The 13710-nt window shown below is 37.2% G+C and overlaps 3 protein-coding genes and 3 non-coding genes across 6 annotated transcripts; 3 read left to right on the top strand and 3 right to left on the bottom strand.

Annotated features, from left to right (window-relative positions):
* Nucleotides 1-1312: 1312 nt before the first annotated feature.
* nhr-113 (Nuclear Hormone Receptor family) lies at nucleotides 1313-3772 on the top strand. Its single transcript, NM_060530.8, has 8 exons — nucleotides 1313-1386; nucleotides 1443-1586; nucleotides 1632-1697; nucleotides 1757-1819; nucleotides 1870-2054; nucleotides 3066-3286; nucleotides 3335-3611; nucleotides 3659-3772. Exons 1-8 carry the CDS (start codon nucleotides 1371-1373, stop codon nucleotides 3710-3712), a joined length of 1026 nt encoding a protein of 341 aa, NP_492931.1. The 5' UTR covers nucleotides 1313-1370; the 3' UTR covers nucleotides 3713-3772.
* A 1633-nt stretch (nucleotides 3773-5405) lies between these two features.
* Nucleotides 5406-7528, bottom strand: ZK1025.8 (sulfotransferase family protein; the record flags this gene model as incomplete). Its single annotated transcript, NM_060529.1, has 7 exons — nucleotides 5406-5608; nucleotides 5690-5847; nucleotides 6191-6331; nucleotides 6381-6512; nucleotides 6557-6702; nucleotides 7361-7416; nucleotides 7459-7528. The coding sequence occupies 7 exons, from the start codon at nucleotides 7526-7528 to the stop codon at nucleotides 5406-5408; spliced, it is 906 nt and encodes a 301-aa protein (NP_492930.1).
* On the bottom strand, nucleotides 5957-6066 carry ZK1025.17. The gene has a single exon (NR_050577.1). It is a non-coding gene; the product is annotated as an Unclassified non-coding RNA ZK1025.17 (non-coding RNA).
* Nucleotides 5957-6066, top strand: ZK1025.19. Its single transcript, NR_050578.1, has one exon. It is a non-coding gene; the product is annotated as an Unclassified non-coding RNA ZK1025.19 (non-coding RNA).
* Nucleotides 6755-6898, top strand: ZK1025.15. The gene has a single exon (NR_050576.1). It is a non-coding gene; the product is annotated as an Unclassified non-coding RNA ZK1025.15 (non-coding RNA).
* Nucleotides 7529-9377: 1849 nt separating the features above from the next.
* On the bottom strand, nucleotides 9378-11848 carry bah-1 (Glycosyltransferase family 92 protein). Its single transcript, NM_060528.4, has 6 exons — nucleotides 11657-11848; nucleotides 11361-11598; nucleotides 10289-10867; nucleotides 9954-10160; nucleotides 9814-9896; nucleotides 9378-9573 (listed from the first exon to the last, which is right to left on the bottom strand). Exons 1-6 carry the CDS (start codon nucleotides 11815-11817, stop codon nucleotides 9456-9458), a joined length of 1386 nt encoding a protein of 461 aa, NP_492929.1. The 5' UTR covers nucleotides 11818-11848; the 3' UTR covers nucleotides 9378-9455.
* Between the last annotated feature and the right edge of the window lie 1862 nt (nucleotides 11849-13710).

The raw sequence follows: 13710 nt of genomic DNA, 5'->3' as shown, positions 1-13710 counted from the left end.
CCCATTACGGCTTGATCTACAAAAAATGCGGGAATTTTTGCTCAGAAAATTGTGACGTCAGCACGTTCTTGACCGTGCGACAACAGTTGGAAATTCTTCCGCGTTTTGTAGATCACACCGTAGATCACACTGTAGATCACACTCGGACCCCTCGTGACCTAGGGAATTGTTATGCTAAACTAGGACAAGGTTTAGAGCATATCTAGTCCCTAGTTCACGGTAGACCTCCAGGCTTTTCTAGTTCCATCGAAAGCCCAATAAAGCTGAAGCTCAACAAGTGGTACCCAAATTGGGTCTCACCACGACCAACGCCTCAGCTTATCCTTATCCTTCTGTAGATTGTGCAAAAACGCAACATGCATCGCCCCATCCAAAAAAAAATGATCGTAATCTGGACCGATTTGGGTCAAGTAGTTAGAAGACCGTGTTTTGTGTGAAAAAACGAGGAAGTAAATTTAGGATATAGTTTAGTTTGCAAACAGAAAAAGGTCTTTGTCATAAAATTAGGCACACATTTGTTTTTCAGCATCAGGGCTTCCGGTTAGGTAAGTTAGTATATCCTCGACTGGGGGGCTATAATTAGTGGCAAGTTTTCTGGAACTATAGTATGAAGTAACAAACTATTAGTAGTTCAAGGTGGAGTAGCGCCAGTGGGGAAAATGTTACAAACTACTCCTATGGTGCCAAAATGACCGAATATTATAATAAAATTTTTCGGCAATTTTTTGAACATTTTTTATTTACTGAAAAAAAGTGACAATTGCTCAGTTTTTGCCATTGATAATTTTAATTTTTTGGCATTTTTTTTTTATAATTTAATTGTGTTTTAATTATTTGTATTAAAATATTGTGAGGGTCGAAACATGTGACATTGTTTTGGATTTCCTCAAAAGTTCATATTTTTCAAAATTTTGGCAATTTTCCAAAAATTTGACCGAAAATTATGAAAAATCTGAAAATATTTTTCGGAGTGTTTTATTATGATATTCGGTCATTTTGGATCATTATGAGTGTATTTAAGCAAAATCCCCACTGGCGCTACTCCACCTTTAACTGATCAGCATTAATCTGTCTACTTTTGTGGTGTTAGGTAGGCTTAGGTAGGCTTAGATAAGCCTTAGGTACGTTTTAGGTATGTCTTAGCTATATCTCAGGTACGTCTTGCAATTAGGTAGGCATCGTAGGCAACTCTGTTTCTTCGTAGTACAACACAAATTTTCAATTTCTTAAATTCCGTACTAGCACTTTCGGGGATGGAAACATGAGAGATTCTGACTGGAGGCCGCCGGAGATTTCCAGTAGATAACATTTTGGGGGATTTGAAGTCATTCCTATTCCATTTTGTGTCCACTAGTGGGTCTGCTTTTGCGATGGATAATAAAAACGGTTAGTTGACTATTTTTTTTCTATTTTTTTAAAATTCGTTTGACAATGTATTTCAGACCCCTGCCGTATTTGCAATGACTCCTTAACTTCCGGCTTTCACTTCGGAACCTCTTGCTGCATAGCTTGTGCTGCATTCTTCAGAAGGACCGTTAAGAATCAGTTCACATGTAATGCAAATAATGATTGTGTTATTTCTTTTGGTTAGTTAACATCAAATTATGATGTCTTAAGCTAAGATTTTCCAGAAAAGAAATTCACCTGCCGAGCTTGTCGCTACAACAATTGCCTCAAAGCTGGAATGAGGAAAGATTGTAAGTAACTTGAAAAATACACATTTTTTCGGTTTTCTATAAATAGGTATTTATTCCAGATATTCGAAAAATCAATAGCAATTATGTTCCGAAACAAAAATGTGTTAACGTGGATGCTTCAAGTTAGTTATAAATTAAACTACTTATTCCCTAATCCTTAAAAATTTTCTAGGATCCATTGGCACATCTAGTGCCAGCTCCAGCTCCTCCGAATCGAGCCCTTTGGTATCTCCAATAATTGAAAAGCCAATTGGAAAGTATAGCAAAATTTTGAAGAGATATCCACAGGAGTTGCTACAGTTTTATGTGAAAGAGGTGGAGAAGACGATAGCCAACAGGAGGAAGAATAGTTCGAAGGTAGGTGAGACATGGTAGGCAATTTGACAGGAGTTTGATTTGAAATTCCATTATTAAACTTTGACGACTTATATCTCAATGGCGTTTGTTTTATTGAAAAATTGTCAACTGACAAAATATTTGCTAGATTTTTTCTATAGCTTTGTAGTTGAAAATTGTTTGATATATTTTAATTGAGCCGAGATATTATATTTCAAAGGGAAATAGTTGTGTCGTTTTGCCAATGTACCGGGAATTTTCATTTTCGCCAAATTGCCAATTTGCCGGAAATTTTCAATTCCAGAAATTTGGTAGTTTGCCGATTTGCCGGAAATTTTCATTTTCGGCAAATTGCCGGTTTGCCGATTTGCCGGAAAGTTTCATTTTCAGCAAATTGGCGGTTTGCCGATTTGCCGGAAATTTTCAATTCCAGAAATTTGCTACTTTGCCGATTTGCCGGAAATTTTGATTTTTGGCAACTTGCTGGTTTGCCGATTTGCCGGAAATTTTCAATTCCGGCAAGTTGCCGATTTGCCGATTTGCCGGAAATTTTCAATTTCGGTAATTTGCCAATTTGTCCATTTTTCCCGTTTGCCGGATATCAACTTGCCGGAAGTTTTTAGAGGGATTTTTTAAAAGACGGAAACACTTAAAACTAGGCCTTTTTGAAATTTTTTCCCCGTTTCTTAAAGATAATTTTCGATCAGTTTCATGGCAAATTGATGTTAGTGTCAATTTCAAAACACATCAAAAATGCATATATCAAAAGTTAGGAGCTTGTAATGAAAATGTTAGGAAATATCTGAAACAGGGGTGGGGGCAAACGATTTTTTCCGGCAAATCGGCAAATCGGCAAATTGCCGGAATTGAAATTTCCGGCAAATCGGCAAACCGGCAAATTGCTGGAATTAAAAATTTCCGGCAATTTGCCGAATTTGTCGACAAATCAATTTGCCGCCCTCCCCTGATCTGAAACCCCAAAATTATGGGGTTACTTACAGCAGGTCCCATAACAAAGCTAGTTGATTCCAGAACATTCTCCATGCTAAATCAATGAATGAGCTCATGGTAATCACTGCTCATCAAAGTGGATCAGCAATGGAAGCATGCATTAACTGCCCTGGAGTTTCTAAGTTACATCAAAAAGATATCAGGGTACTACATAAGTACTTCCAATTTTTGAATGTTTGGTTGGATTCTGTCAGGGAATATTCCATGTCAGATGGGGCTCACTATGAAATTGGAGTTGACAGGTGAAATGTTTCTTTTATTTATTGCTACAATTTAAACTAATTTTTCAGAAAACTCTCTGAATTCATTCACCAGGTCAGGACAACATTGGGATCTTCCCTGGCAAATTTGAAATTGAACATGTATGAATACTCTGCTTTCAAGTTGTTTTGCATCTGGAATCTGAAATTCCACAAAACCTCCACTGCTCTGAAAATTGTTGCTCAAGAGCACTATGAAGGAGTTTGCTCCGCGCTGAGAAACTATTATGAGACACAGACAAAAATGGACGATTTTGAAATTGCAATTAGGATAGGGGATATTACTTTGCAAATTGTTACTGTATCGGTAATTTTAAGTTGGAATTTTGTGGATAAAGACAATTTTTGTTTCAGGATATCTATCACGACTTCATCAAGCTATTGCTCAATTCTGGAATATCTATTTGACGTTGTGACATTTGTTTTATATTAAAAGACGTTAAAGTTCCAAATAAACATTTGTTTCGTAGACTTTCCGTCGCCTTTTGTGTCCCCCAAATGCATTTAAATGTGTCAGACGGGAATAGATTGTGATCCATTGGAGAATGCCCTTGTTTCGACGGAATAAATTTTCAGATATTGATTTCAATTTTAGAGGAAAATATACGAAAACTGAAATATTTTGTGTCATCTTTCCGAAATTCACGTTTTTAGGCTCAAATGAACAAGTTCGGCGACACGGAAAAAGGTTTTTTCCGACAAACTGCAAGAATTGAAAATTTCCGGCAAATCGGCAAACCGGCAAGAGACTGATTTACCGAATTTGCCGGAAAAAACGGCAATTTCCGTACATGATAATTATCTTGCGTTTTCAAAAAAAGTGATTTGAAAGAAATTAATTTCCAGCCGCTGCGACATCAACAAATCGGTCAAATTTCCAATTTTAATCATTTTTAGGTTATTTTTAGAGCTGCGATACCTTTTTTTTTTGAGCAGTTTCCAAGAAATTTCATTATGAAATTCTGTGTTTTCAGGCAATTTTGGGTCTAATAAAGCAATAAAAAATTTGACTACAAAACCTTCAAATTGCATTTATTCGTGTATTTTGAAGGTAATTTATTTCAAATTACTAAATTACAGGTTATTTAATATTTTGGTGCATTTTCAGACGATTTCAACAATTTTCAACAAAAGGCTTGTAGAACTTCTTACATTCAAACTTGTAGGATCGGCAGCTTCTTGCTCAAGTCTTGTTGAAGCTGCAGGTAAATGCCGGAAAGCTTTCCCAGAATCCACGAGCAAAGGTCATGGAGCTAAAAAGTTTGATTCAATATTCTATATAAAAACATTTTCCAAATGAAACTTTAGCCAAGAAAAATGAGACTTTTCAGAATTCGTCAAAAAGCACCTGAATTTCGCGTAGACCTCGTGATAAGAAGTGATCGGAAAAGCTGAGCAGAGTGGGGAAAGGGGAGTGGTGAAAGATGAGAGATTTTCTGAAAAAAAAACTTCAATTTTGAAGAAACTTTGTAAAATAAATTAATTTTAATGTTTTCCATTTAAAAAATAACATAAAAATCTACGATTGCTACTGAGAATTTCAAAAAATTTGAGTAAAATTTGCGTTTTTCAGTTAAAACAGTACTTTTACACATGCAAACTGTTAGCCAAAAATTATATCATTTTGTTGAAAAAATATCAAAACCCTTTTCCAAGCTTCACAAGATATAGTAATGTATTTTGAAAGCTTCATTATATGTGTTTCTTCATTTCTTTTTGTATCGATGCCCGTCTGATCTTTTTGAAATAGAAAAAATAAAAATTGAAAATTTTCTGAAACGATATCTCTCCATATTCCATATGAGTAATAATGCCTGCCTGCCTGCCTACAAGATACGGTGTTCAAATCAAAGTTAGAAACAACACACATCGGAGGTCAAAAAGCCACCTTTTTTTCTAAAATTTCCCAGACAATTTGTCCTAAATTTTCGGGTAATCTTCAATTTTAATCTCTCCCGAAAAGTTGCTCGCACACATTTCTCTTTTTATCGCCACTCAATCAATGTATTTTGTAGCTAAATTTTAAAATTTTGAATTAAAAAGCCTGACGGAGAATTAGATTCCAGAAAAATTATCACAAAAAGGTTCAAAGTTACAAGGTTCATTTGGAGAATTTTTTCAAATAAGAAATTGAGTTAATATCCCGATATTCCGGGTCTAAAACGCTTCTGTCAAACGGGAAAAGAAGATAATCGTAGAGGTAGATTTTGTGCAGGTATTCACGAACAATCGGATCTTCTCGAACTTGCTTTTCAGCTTCCAGACGTTTGGTCCATTTGTGAGTAGAGTGAGCAGTCTCGGTAGCTGCAAAATTTTTAGAAAATTTTTTAAAAAATTATTAGAATAAATTATTAGAATAAAGTATTAGAATAAAAAAGAACCTACTCAAAATGTCTTTATAAATTTGCTCAACTAAAGTGTCACGGACGCCTTGCTTTCTTAAGATATCTGCTAATTTAGCAGCCGACGAAATCCGATCTTTGAGGTCCGAGTCCATAGGCAGCAGCTCCCAGTTCTCAACTCCCTCGTTGAATTTACAGTTCCTAGAAAAAATAAAATCTTAAAATAGTGCTCAATCCAAAACTCATTATTTGGTTTTTCTGAATTTAAGACTTAGCCTAAGCTTGTGGCTGAACACAAACCTTAGACTTAGCCCAAGCCTAAACCTTGGCCTAAGCCTAAGCCTAAGCCTAAGCCTAAGCCTAAGCCTAAGCCTAAGCCTAAGCCTAAGCCTAAGCCTAAGCCTAAGCCTAAGCCAAAGCCTAAGCCGTAAACATCGCCGGAGTATTGGATTGAGTACTTTTTAAAGAAACTTTACAGAACAATAATCTGGTCGAAAAATTTCTACTGATATACTTAGCCGTGCCACAATAAGATCTCACTCACCAAGTCGTTGGAGCAGCATGTGCCTCAACATACTCAATTCCCGCAGCTTTAGTCTCATTATTCTGAATCTCGACGAATGACTCGTAGGTTTTCTTCGCGATACACCGCATATCGGTTTCACAGTCGAAACACCGTTTTTCACTTAAAATTATCAGTTTGAACTTTGACTATTTCAGAATTTGCAACTAACACGACACATTTGTTCAAGTACATCGACACAAAACGGCGAAACGGATCCCGCACGAACACAAATCGCACTGCGTCCTTATCGTTCTTCAATGAATCGGATGGAGTCACAAAGTTTGTCTCACTAGTGCATTTCCTGGAAAAAAAAGGTGAGGCATTGAGTTCCTGCACACTACCTACCTAGTACTTGTCTCCCAAGTATTCGTGAAATTGTTTTTATCCTGTAGGTACTGCGTTTCGTTGTACAAGAGGCACATCATGTTGAGCGTCAGCTGAGACATAGACTTCCGGATTTCGCAGGCAATAAGCTTGTTGTCCGGAGCCGTCTGAATTATAGTTTAAGCAAGATTGCGTGCCTGGCCCCTGCTTAAGGTTAAGTTAAGGCTTAGGCTTTGGCTTGGGCTTAGGCTTACGCTTAGGCTTAGGCTTAGGTTTAGGCTTAGGCACATGCTTAGGTTTAGGCTTAGGCTTAGGCTTTGGCTTGGGTTTAGGCTTAGGCTTAGGCTTAGGCTGAATCTTAAGCTGAGGCTTAAACATGGGCATTGGGATTTCCGTGGGATTTCCAAAAAGCTTCCACATTGTTTGTTAGACCCTAAAAACCCCAAAAAACTATTTCTAATCTCTCAGAACCCCTTTTCAGGCCATTTACTTGACATAGAAATCAGCGAAAAAATTCACTGGAGCACTTTCAAATGGCGATTTCAAGGGTTCAGAGTTGAGTTCCGCCGCTGAAATTTTTGTGGTGATCTAGTCTAAACATAAGCTTTCAAATGAAATACGTATCGATTTAAAGTCCGGGACTAGATTGACCTCCTTTCCTTGTTAGGCTTAAGCTTAAGCTTAGAAAAACCAAATAAATAACACAGGTCTTATGCGAAATTTGAAAACTTTCCTAAATTGATTTGAAACGATTTTCATTTTGGCTCTCAAGCTTTAACGGAATGCTCAAAAAGTAGGCAGTAGGCAGGCTGAACAACAACTCACGAAAAAACTGGGTGCATAGCTGATAAACGGCTTTATGAAACCATCGGGGTTGAACCCTAAAACTTTTAGTATTTGGTTGAAAATAATCAATAACAAACCTTTTAGGCTTTTAGGCTTTAAGACAAAATATAAAATTATCAGAACAGAAACTATCATCAATATTTTCATTGTTGATTTTTGCATTTTCTTCCGGAAAAAAAGAAGCAAATGATCTTGGAAACCTTTGTTTATAAGGGCACAGAATATCCCAAACCGGATTTTCGAGCGACAGGACTTGAATTTGATTTTAATCTGGACACCTTTTTGAAAGAAGAGAAACGGAGATCTAAAATGAATTTGAACGTTTTCCTTGTCTGTAGAGAAACTTTAGAGTGACTTCACAGCTGAGCTTTAAAAGTAGAGAGCTTTAATGGGAATTATTGGCCTCACTGACATGCTTCTTTGTTTTAGAAACAATCAAGATAAAGATGATTTCATCTCAAAATAAGTATGAACAAATAAATCCGTTGAAGATCCTTTATTCTACGATAGAAAGTATTTTCATTCAGGTAATTGTTTTCTAGAAAGAAAGCCTGGCGAGATTTATACCTATTTTCAGAGAAACTATAATTTTGCTGGAATATGAAATTTCGGATTTTCAAAAATTTGGGGCAAACTCATTTGCCTGCTAGGTAGGCACAAAGTGCCTTAACTTATCAAAACATGGTGCATTGACTTTTCTCCTTTAGATAGGGAGCAGGGCTGTGCGGCAACCGACATCCGAGTTGCCGGTTGCCGAAATTTTTTCGGAATCGTCAGCTTCGGCAATTGCCGGTTGCCGGAAATTTTGGGTTCGGCAACTTCGACAATTGCCGAACTTTTTTCCGCAACTTCGGCATGCTAATATTTCGCCGTAAACGAGAAAACGACCATTATTTTTTGCCAAAACGCTCAAAAATATAATTTTAAAAAAACAACTTTAAAACTTGGTTGCCGGTTGCCGAAAAGTTGCCGAAATTTCGGCAATCGAAAGTTGCCGGTTGCCGAAAATTTCTGGGTTCGGCAAATTCGGCAATTGCCGGTTGCCGAAAATCCCGGTTGCCGCACAGCCCTGTTAGGGAGTAGAGTTTTTGGCGCTTTTTTTTCGCTGTAATACAAAACTGATTCCAAAAAAAAGAATTTCATAGAAAAAGTTCTCGAATAATTTTATTTTTTTCTTGGCGGGTAAAAAATTTCAACAAAAGCTTATCTTGCGCAAGAAAAATACACACGAGTTCCGAATTCCCATCCCTTTCAGCTAAATTATCAATTTTTCAAACTAGGATACGAACCCACACAAAGAAGTGCCTTTGAGATATTTCACCTAAGAAACGGAGATCATTTCCGCGATTAAAGTAAATTCCGACACGAAGTCCGTCGGATTGAATCGAAAACGTGGTTGTTCGCCAAATTGAAACTTTGATAAAACTATTTGAATAATTCCGAACCATCACTATTTACAGACAAAAAACTTCAAACCTCTAGAAATCAAGTTCCGGAAGGAATTTATCAATATTTTTTAGGTACATATGTTTTTACTTTATTCAAACAATACAAGTTATTCAAAACCGCTGTGTGTGCGCAACGTAGTGCAAAAGGTAGTTTTTTGGAAGCGGCCGACACGTTCGGGGTTCCGCGTTTGGGGTGACGCCGTTGCGGCGACTTCATTGGAACTAGGGCTAAACAACCGGACGTCCGGTCGTCCGAACCGGACGCACATGCTTCCGGTTGGGGGTAGCTATCCACGACGGCCGACAATTTCCGAGTTTCGCCTCTCACTATAAAATTGCTGATTAAGTATAGTGGGTGGCGAAACTCGGAAATTGTCGGCCGCCGTGGAAACCTACCCCAAAACCGGACGCAGTGCGTCCGGTGGTGTCAAAATCGGACGACCGGACGCCGATTTGTACAGCCCTAATTGGAACCCTACTTCTCAACTCAATTCATTCAAATTAGCTGGAAAAACTTTACACTCCTGAAAATAAAGACTAACAATAAATTGACAAATGTGAATTTTTATTTTTATTTCAAAAACAAAACTAAAATACTTCTCTAGCAAAAATATGAGATACATAGATTAGACGATGATACGTGTACCCGTTGTGAACAATCCTTCAGTCGTGTTGTATACCCAATTGGTGACATTATCCATCGCAGCTTTGCAGATTCCACCAGTGCTATGGCATACGTCGGATCTGAAAACTTTGCCGAGCTTGTACAAATTTATGACCTAACTATTTCATTCGATAGCCCATGGTTTGAAACGATTTTTCATGAATTTTAAGCTGCGAGGCTCTAAAACTAAGCTCACGGCGAACTTTCAGAAAATACTTCAGCGCTTCTATTTTCCGCAACTTTAGAGTTTGGTAGATCAAAACCTATTAGAAACTATTTCCACTCCTGTGACCGTGAATTTTTTATTAACAAATCCTTACTTGACTTTGGCTATGCACTTATTCAAAGTCTCAATTGGCTTGTACGAAAATGCAGGTGGTGAATTTTCGAAAATCTTGTTCATCTGAAAATCTCTTTTTTTTTTCTATTGATATTTTTTCCTCTGACTCCCAACGCCTACCGTATCATGCATATTCCTAATATGCCCAGCTGTGTCATTTGGGAAAAATCGATAAGACTTTCGAACAATTTTCGCTCGGATTTGCTTCACATTGAACCGAAAGTGTAGAACAGTGCCATTTGCCATTTTTGTGTAGGTGGACTTATGAAGGAACTTTCCTGGGGAATGGGTTTCACAGATATCAATAAGAGAGGTGTTGAAGATGTACTGAAATGTGTAGGATTGAAGTTTTAAATTTTCCTAGACCTAGGCCTAAGCCTCAGCTTAAGCCTAAACCTAAGCCTAAGCTTTAGCCTGAACTTATGCCTAAGCCTAAACCCCGCAGCAAATATTACCTTGGGCGGTGCGAAAATATCGGTGAACGTCAGTGACCTCACTCCTGAGTAGTTATTCGTATAAATATTAGGCGTCAGTGCAACATGTGTATTTTCAAACAACAATGCTCCAATATCCTTCCCGGTCATTTCCTTCATCGCATGATCAAGTACAGTACCCTTATCGGGTACCATAACCTCATCGAAATCCGCAACAATACCCAAAGACGTCTTAATTTCCAGAGAACATATTTGAAGAGCCATATGAGTTGCAATAATAAACACACTTTCATCAACTTTTGGGTACATCGGGGAAATATTTGAAGAGAGCTCGCCAATGTTGGGCCAGGGTCGTAGCTCAATAAGCCCCAGTTTTTCATAGTAGTCCAGAACTTTTTTGGTGTCTTCTGTGGATGAATGATAAAAAACTATAAAACGAGTTGCTCCCTGAGCCCGCCAGGCTTCAATGTATAAGATTACGTTTTGCCATTGAGAATAGTAATAGACGATTTGTAGGCATACAGTGAGGCCTCGCTCGTATTTTTTCCCGATTTCCTCAATGGCAAATTCTATTTCTCGGTCTTCCCATCGTATGGTAGCCTGAAAAAATAAATAGGTCAACTATCTGAGGGTCATAGGCTTTATCCTTATCCCTAACCTTTGCCTAAGCCTAAGCCTAAGCCTGAGCCTAAGCCTAATAGTAAGGCCATTTGTTTAAGGTTTCCAAACACGTTTAACTCAAAAACTATGATAGCTAGAAAAATATTTTCAACAAACAAAATGTTGTCCATTGCATTTTCTACATTTTCATCAGTGTCAATATAATATAACTATATTCCGGAAAAAATTAGAGCAGCTAAAATGACATAACTTTTGAGAAATTTTAGACAAATTTGAGGAACTGGAAATTGGAATTATGTATATAGAAAGAGTCCCATTATTGATGGCAATAAAAGATAATTTCAACGTTTTTTTAAAACAAAATACAGCCCAATAAGGAATAATTTTGGCCATGCACATGAACTACTTCATCGATTTTTCGGCTGCCGGCACCGGCACAAAATTAGTGGGAGTTGCTCAATTAATTACATACCTTCTCAATTATTCCATTGTCTGGAAGCACCCCATAAAAAGTGTGTGGAACGTAGAAACAATGCGTGGCAGGACCATAAACCGGTGGACAATTTTCATTGAAGAACCCAAAAGGATCTCCCAAGAGTTTTACTTCATTCGGAATGGGACTTCCTCTGTTGTACACATCAATTAGTAGATAGGTATTCGGTTTAACGCATGGGTTTAGACTGAACAGCCGGAGACGGGGAGGGTTGGTTCTGGAAGTTTATTGATTTTTTCACAAACATTTGGAAAATGATATTAATGTTAACCTACCTGTAATCAATATATGCCTTGTGGTAGAAGGTTATTGGAAACGAAGAGTTGATTGGTTGGCCTCTCGAACTTAGAAATGTTATCACTGGATGAAAAACCAGTAAGTACAAAAATATAGGAATTAGAGAATAGAAAAGGTATTTGTATTTGAATCGAGTCATTTCGAAATTGAAACAGCAAGCCGCTCGCGAGAATGCTTTTATATTCAGACATTCAAATATAGGCATTCTTATCTCATCTTTTACCGTGAAGTCTCCGAAGAACGGATAATCCGAATTTTGTCGGGTGCGATGGCATCGGTGTAATCGAGTTTCTGAGTGAGAAAGTCAATTTTTTGATTCTGCCACTTTCAATTGGGCTGAAATTACTTAGAACGAGTTTTTATGTACTGGGTCATAAAGTATTGCTATATTCAGATTTAAACATCAAACTACATTTGCGTGTAAACAAGAAATTTTGTTAAAGATGGAGTAGCGCCAGTGGGAAAATTTTTAAAAACTAATGGTCCCAAAATGAAAAAACTTTTTTGAAAACTTTTTATTTACTGTCAAAAAGTGGCAATTACTCAGTTTTTGCCACTCATAAATTTGGAAGCCGACCAAAAAAATTTTTTCGACATTTTTTATGTTTTAATTTTGTTAAAATTATTTGTATTAAAACATTGTAGGGGTCGAAACATGCGACATTTCTTTAAATTTATTCAAAAGCTTGTATTTTTCAAAATTTTGGCAATTTTCCAAAACTTTGACCGGAAATTATGAAAAATCTAAAACTTTTTGGAGTGTTTTATTATGATATTCGGTTGTTTTGGATCATTATAAAGATTTAGACAAAATCCCCAGGTACTTATGGGTTTCGTTCCCCCAAAATGATTTTTAATTATTTAACACTACCTTTTTAATTTTAATCCACACGTGAATGTTTATTTTAATACTGTTTTCATTTTTACAAGGCTTAGAAAATCATTTCCCTAAGCCTGAGAATGAAAAAAAGTTCACGTCTCAATCAGAAAATATGGAAAAATCATTTCCCCAATTGCGCTACTCCACCTTTAATACAAATATTTTAAACAAAATTAAAACGAAAAAAGGCGAAAGTTTTTTTTTTTGGTTCCAAAATACTTCCAAAATTATGAGTGGCAAAAACTGATAGTGAGTAACTGTCACTTTTTGCCAGTAAATAAAAAATTTTCAAAAAATTTTTAAAAAGTTTTATCATGATGTTTGATCATTTTTGGACCAAGGGTGTGGTTTTTAACAATTTCCCCACTGGCGAGAATAATTGAAAAGTTCACAGCTGTGACGTCACAAAAACTCAAATATATTTTTTCCCCATTTTTGTGTGCAATGAAGCTATGGGACAACCTGACACCGCATGCCGATTGCAGGAAATTTTGAAAATCGCTCCTCATGCTCTATTCTAGATTAATACAGGACAGATTACACAGATTTATTTGTAGAGCTGAAGACATTAATTCCCTTTGTTCCACCGTGGAGATTTGCAAATTCAAGTCTTTTTGATTTTCATCTCACTTTCCCGAATTATTCCCCCCATATCCAGCTTCTGATCTAGCACAAGAAGACTCAGCTTTACGACCGGCTTTTGTAGATATCTGCCGACACAATCGAGGTGCGTGGCAGCATTTTGTGTGGATTCGGTGGGAAATGTATTCTGATTCTGGAAATGGGGAAATGAATTTTGGGAAAGGAATGTGGCAGGTTATTATTTAGGCCTGTGGCAGTATAGGCCACTACAAAAAATTCAGAGCACTGACCAACTTTCAAATCATATGGATCTTGTCTGAAAAGAGGACTGTAACCAATAGTCCGATCCTTGAAGCTCAGGCTTAGGCCGGCTTAGGATTAGGCTTAGGCTTTGGATTTGGCTTTGGCTTTGGCGTTGGCTTTGGCTTAGTATTAGGCTTAGGCTTAGACTTAGGTGTAGGCTTAGGCTCAGGCTTGGGCTTAAGCTTAGGCTCTGTACTCCCCAGTTAAGGTTCGTCAATTCGTGTACAACGGTTTAACTAAACTTTTTGGGTTTTTTACAAAGGACAC

This window comes from Caenorhabditis elegans, chromosome I (genome assembly GCF_000002985.6).
Source record: "Caenorhabditis elegans chromosome I".
NCBI lineage: Eukaryota > Metazoa > Nematoda > Chromadorea > Rhabditida > Rhabditidae > Caenorhabditis > Caenorhabditis elegans.
Note: the sequence above shows the minus strand (reverse complement) of the source record. Positions and strands in the feature narration are given on the sequence as shown.

Coding starts and splice junctions, on each gene's coding strand:
- nhr-113 (NM_060530.8), top strand. Junction 1,587..1,631: donor TGATTGTGTTATTTCTTTTG/GTTAGTTAACAT, acceptor AAGATTTTCCAG/AAAAGAAATTCACCTGCCGA. Junction 1,698..1,756: donor AGCTGGAATGAGGAAAGATT/GTAAGTAACTTG, acceptor TATTTATTCCAG/ATATTCGAAAAATCAATAGC.
- bah-1 (NM_060528.4), bottom strand. CDS start 11,817: ATGACTCGATTCAAATACAAATACCTTTTCTATTCTCTAATTCCTATA. Junction 11,599..11,656: donor AAGGCATATATTGATTACAG/GTAGGTTAACAT, acceptor ATAAACTTCCAG/AACCAACCCTCCCCGTCTCC. Junction 10,161..10,288: donor ATATTTTCGCACCGCCCAAG/GTAATATTTGCT, acceptor TACACATTTCAG/TACATCTTCAACACCTCTCT.